General features: G+C 38.3%; 1 protein-coding gene across 1 annotated transcript in view; it reads left to right on the forward strand.

The window, feature by feature from the left end:
- Nos (Nitric oxide synthase) overlaps nucleotides 1-6,283 on the forward strand; it is a 137,407-nt gene that overhangs the window by 74,856 nt on the left and 56,268 nt on the right. Inside the window, exon 13 of the mRNA XM_017606197.1 lies at nucleotides 2,151-2,315. Coding sequence (XP_017461686.1) covers nucleotides 2,151-2,315 — 165 coding nt within the window. The remainder of the gene's footprint in view (nucleotides 1-2,150; nucleotides 2,316-6,283) is intronic.

Raw genomic sequence — 6,283 nt, forward strand, 5'->3', positions numbered from 1 at the left:
ATACATAGCGTTAAATGTTGAATGTATAGTAGGCACTTAGTAACACACTGACGTACATACATATGTATACATATGTACATACAGATATTTACCCAGCCAGCAAGAAAACGTATGTTTTACGAACATTATATTTGATGAGGGATAAAACAAAAGAAATTTAAATGTAAAAGAGGCTTGTAGTAATTTTTCAGCAGTAGAAACTTTCATTTTGTTGGAAATTTATCTAGTACCACAATAATTTATAATTACGTTTACGACTGTTCGCAGGCGCTCCGCAATTTCAAGCGAAAAAGTACTGGAAAACGACTTATCATAAATGAATTTTTATCCGGGTTTTCTTCGAGAAGATATTCCGTTACGTTGATTTTGCTGGCTGGGTATGTATGAAAACGCAATGGTTCGCTGCTTTTTGAAATTGTGAGCTCCTCTTTGCTCTTTTAGTCTCTGATAGATTGGCCTTCTTATGCTCCTTTAACAAAGTATTCTCCAATGCCCACCCAGTCACGTAAGCCCCCACTTTTTTCAAATCCACAATGGATTAGTGCATGAGTCTGGCGGAAAAATGAGTATGTATGTATGTACTTAAGTTGCCACTTCATACTTAGTTACGGGCACTGTTTCCCTAATGACACTTGAGTGAGATTCCGTGGTGTGGTTTTTTAAATGAGAATTTTTCGGCTAATTGCGTGGTTTCCCTGAATATTTTTCTTATATAGAAGTAGAGAGACATATTGGGCTTTTAAGAATGTGCGAGTTTCAAATAAGAAAAAAATCTTTATCGGGACCATCTTCTTTGCTTAGAGCATGGAACTTTTAATCTATAGCGGTTTAAAGAATGCATGAGCTTACAGAACTTTGCATGTTGAAACGACACCTGACTAAACTGGGAATTTGCTCACATGAGCGACGACATACACTCAGACACCAGGGCAGCGCTCCTGGAAGAATACGAGGTAGCCTTAACCTTCACGCTGAAAATACCAGGTTTCCAGTATTTCCATTTGACACCAGTCGGCAGAAGATTGAAACGACTGGCGTCCTTTTTTGGACTCGCTCCAAATCGCTTAGGCGCCAATAAATAAGAAGAAGAAGTAGGAAGCGCAACATTACTGGAAAAATGTGGAAGGTAATAGTTAGACTTACTCTTTCATATCGAAAATATGAACAAGGACAACTGAAGCGCTCCTTAACTTTAACCCTACGAGACACAATGCAAGAATTGTTACAGGCTTAAGGCAACTACTAATTCGTTTTTTCATTCTTTACTAAATGTAAGATTTCAACGAAGGATAGATCTAAACAGAGTTGCATTGAGGATCCTACCTACATATCTCCCAAACCAATTTTGTCCTTTCCCTGGATCAGAATTCGCAGTCTAGGATCGAACCGCGTCATCTGCATAGAAAACCACAGCCAACTCCTTCGAATTAGTTTCTCCATCTGCTATCTTACGACAATAAAACAAAGAATACTTTTGATAGCCATAAGTTTGAGTGATTATAGACATTCTGGGCTGGATGTAAGTCCTTAGAAAAAGCGCTCTCAAAGTCAACAAATATAAAGCCTTACTTTCGTTTGACATAAAAAAGGAATAATTATATTTTTTGCACTTGTCATTACTTAGTAGTTAGATAATTTTAGTTAACATTCCGAAATAAAAAAACCACTGTAATACAAGCACTAGTAAATATTTTTCTTTCCAACATTTCTTAAAATTTCCCTCTTCTGGAGTACTTCCCTCATATTTAATACATCTATTCAATATTTCTTGTATTCTTCTATGTGCAATTATTTGTGTTTTTCTCCTTCCTTTCGCATTATTCACTACTTGCCAAATTGTTATTCGCCAGATAAATGTATTGTGTTGTATTATCCTGTCAGCGCGTGCTTTTTCGCCTTAACATTTCACTTTCAGTTCAGCAACAGCGCACACAGCTGGCTGGCTGGTATATGGCTGCTTTTGTTTGCCGTTGAGATATGATGCCACCACGTGCTTTAGCGCTGGCTGCTGCAGCTTTGCTCCTGACAATCCCATGTACATTTCTATGCTGTTAAGATTTTAAACTTAATTTTTTTTTTTTGGGGGATTTTAGCAAACCAATTTTCTATTTCAACACATTTTTAACAACGTTTCTATTATTTGTTTTCAGTATCGGTGTCAGCTCATCAAAATCGTTCATGAAGGCGAGCTCTCGCCAGGATTTAATTAAGTTGCCATTGCAGCAAGTGAAGAAAATCGACCGCTGGGATTCGTTGCGTGGCTCTACGTCAGATACTTTTACAGAGGAGAATTTCGGACCATTGTCGAATGTGAGGTAAGTGAAAGAAATATAAATATGTATTGACACATACATACAGTTACATACTAAGTAGTACGACTTTGAAATGAAAGAATGGAGATGACCGATAGTGTACCTATGAATTATTAGCCAACCAAGCTTCAATTCAATTGTTGGCACTATTATGGCGAGATATCATCTTTCGCAATACGTAATATGCTTGTATTCATCAATATCCACCAAGCTTGTAATAAAAATTTATGGCAACTTACTTAAAGTGCTATTCTAAAAAATTACAAGTTTAAAGCTCGAAATCGGCTTAATCCACTAAAAATATTTAATTATGACATACCAGTTTGGGGTGCTCGGAAAAGATGTAATATTACACACACACATTATAGACTTTCTAAGTATATAAAGCCTGACATTTCTATATATAAGATAGTCATAACTATACTTGGAGTGCAATGGGGTATAGTCGTTGTGCTGTGGAGTGTCAGGAAGCTGCAGAGAAAAAAGATGCCGCCTACAGGGCCACGCTGCGATCGGGCGCAACGCGCGCTATGTGGGACCGCTATAGGGATCTGAAGCGGGAAGTGAGACGTATTTACCGCAATAAGAAGAGATAGGCCGAAATACGTGAGTGCGAAAAGCTTGAGAAGCTGGCCGACAGGTAGAACGCCCGAAAATTCTACCAGATGGTTAGGCGACTTACGGAAGATTTCAAGACCGGGGCGAAGACAATAATGGCGACCTAGCGACCGATATCCAGATTGTACTTAAATTGCGGAATGAACACTTTTACAACCTACTGAATAATAGCAGCGCTGAAAGTAGTGAAGAAGACGAGCCCGAGTCCCCAGTCGATGATGGTGGAGTAGCTGCTCCACCGCGTGATTATGACGACGTACGAATAGCGATTACGCGGCTGAAAATCTACAAAACTGCTGGAGTTGACGGCCTGCCAGCCGAGCTATTCAAGTATGCAGAATATGGTCAGATGAACGACTGGAATTTAACGGAGCTCTGCCCAATCCACAAGAAAGGCGAACCCGCCATACGCGCCAGCTACGGCGGAATCAGCCTTCTAAGCATAGGTTATAAGGTCTTATCGAGTGTATTGTGCGAAAGACTGAAGCCCACCGTCAGCGAACTGATTGGACTTTATCAGTGTAGCTTAAGCCTGGCAAATCCACCATTGGAAAAGACCCGCGAGAATAGGATCGACACACACCATCTATTTGCCGATTTCAAAGCCGAAGAGAAGTTGCCTTTATGCTGCGATGTCTGAATTTGGTATCCCCGCGAAACTAATACGGCTGTGTAAAATGACGTTGAGCAATACCACCAGCTCCGTCAGAATAGGGAAGGACCTCTCCGAGCCGTTTGATACCAAACGAGGTTTCAGACAAGGGGACCCCCTTTCGTGTGATTTCTTTAATCTTATGTTGGAGAAGATAATAAGAGTCGCAGAACTGAACCACTCAGGCACAATACTTTACAGGAGCGTACAATTGCTGGCGTATGCCGACGACATTGATATTATCGTTAAAAATAAGGGATACGTCTGTTCTGGCTTCTCGCGCGATTGGATAGAGAAGCAAAGCGAATGGGTCTGGTATCAAGAGTAAGTCTGCTAAGTAAGCAATACCGGATATTTTTATTTAAATAATCTTCTCTTGAAGTACACATATGTGCGCGATAAGTAGTATGCAGCAGACTTAATGAGTTATTGTTTTGAATTGACTAATCAGTCAAGATTTAATATTATGATGACGCTAAAACTAAACGAAACGTTTCCACATGTTTCTGATAATGACCGTAACACCTGTCAGCATTCATTGGCATGTAATCTATATAGCACGCGGCCAAGTAGTGTCAATAAAATAATCGCAAACGTGCCCGAAAATAGAGGAGAATTGCTGATGAAATTCGGATATTCCAATTGGGGTCGTTTTTCCGTTCAAGTGTAAGGTGAATACTAGCCTGCAGATAATTTCGATATTTTTTTTGCCCGAACCTAGGAGTTGCCAATTTAAATTTTCGGAGAAACCTACATGAACTAACGAAATATTTACTTTCTTAGCAAAAGTGTAATGATTTTTGATGAGCTCTAATTTACTGACATTAGGGTGGTAAGTAGGGGTGATAAGAACTGAAATCTTGTGAGTAAGTGCTAGAAGTCAAGCAACGTTGGAACTCAAAAATTGTCTTTTCGAAAGTAGTGATATATATGTATCATAATTTAAGATTCAACTGTAATTGCCTAAGGTATGAAGCACACGGTATATGTAGAATTTCATTGGCTTTCATTTGCCATTACGATTGTTAAATTGGCTCGTAAGATATACGTGATTAAGTGTAACCACTTTTTGTTTTAAGCTGAATAACGGTGAATAGCAAATATCTCGAAAACGTATCCTTGGGGAAAAATAACTCGATTTTTTTTTTGGATAAAGGCATGGCATAGAACATTTACGCTGTAACCCAGTGTTATTAAATAATTTAAGTTTAATTGTTCAACAGGTGGCAATAAAACCAGCTGGCACATCTACAGCCCAAGCGCTTTAATTTTACGCCTCAAAATCGTTCGAACGGTACAGATCTTTTGTCCTGGACAAAGATCCCTTCGCGTGTTATACATAATGTTATCGTCGATGTTTTTGCAAAACCGCCTATCTTAAGACACTCAAATTTTTTCAGGAGAGTGAAATAACGATTTTACGATTTTTATGCATAAATCTCGATGTCTGGAGTTCAGAGTTACCAAATCTCATTTTTGCCACAACGGCGATTTAGGCGGTTTTACAACTGGTCGATGGGCGGTTTTGCCCACGACGATATAGATAATTTGTTACGAAATAAAAAATCACAGACTTTTAATTTTTGAAACGTAAAACTTAATTTTAATGATCTGCTTCGGCTTCGGTGTTCGGCTATATATTGAATAGTACCTAATATTCGGTTTCGGCCAAAATTCCAGCTTCGGTCGGACACTAGTGAATATCTTTAAACGCATATATATTTTTAGATGATTTTTTCATACATTTTGAATAAGTTTTAAATACGCTGCTTGATGCATAAAATAAAATTTAAAACATTTTTTGTTTTTTTTTTTTTTTTTTTTTTTTTTTTTTTTTTTTTTTTTTNAACACTTGCCCACGCTTACTGTAAACTAAAATACATAGCTTAAAGCAAAATATTCAATGCAGCTGCAAATGTAAGTAGCACTACGACGGGTAGCTGCAACCCAGCACTGCTTTCTTTAAGCGGAAATAATTTATCCCACAACGAATAGCGGTTCACATAGAAGGGATCGCCCATAAATAGAGTCGAGTTGATGTACATAACAACGGTATTATTGGCAGTAAATGGTGACCAAGTAATGTTCTCTATAACTGGCGGTGAGCTGTGGAAAAAATTCGATTTTGTTTGGAAGCATATATGTATGTATGCATGTATGTATGTATATACGTTATGTGAGTTTTACTAACCCTTTTGCGGCGAAAGAGGCGTACAAGTGCGTCATACGTTCCACCATCAGAGCATCAGCAGAATTGTTTGCTATTTCGTAGTATCTACTTTTTAAAAAGTAAACCAAATCATCCGAATGAACAACGACTATATTTTAAACAAAAACTAAAAAAAAATATTTTTTGATATTTTCAACGCTATTTCTTACCTTCTGGAAACAGCGACTTTTCTCCAACATAGTCGAAACGGTAATAAAAGACATTCGTGTGATTCTTTGCCAACTGTACCAATCTATGCACGCCATGCCCAATTAGCGCATCCGATTCGATTAGGCCAAACCTATCGAGGTTATACTGGCTTATGCTGGTGCCATTGTAATAAAACTCACGAATACTCTTCGGCCGTTCGTCACCGTTTCCAGTGCTCGCGAACTGCAAGAAATCCTTTGCATAAATCCCAAAGTTCTTATCGATATCAGCTAACAGATCGGATTGATTTGCTAATGCTTCAAAATTATATAAATTGATTTA

This window comes from Rhagoletis zephyria, unplaced genomic scaffold (assembly GCF_001687245.7).
Source record: "Rhagoletis zephyria isolate East Lansing unplaced genomic scaffold, Rhagoletis_zephyria_1.1 Rzeph_scaffold_00159, whole genome shotgun sequence".
Lineage (NCBI taxonomy): Eukaryota > Metazoa > Arthropoda > Insecta > Diptera > Tephritidae > Rhagoletis > Rhagoletis zephyria.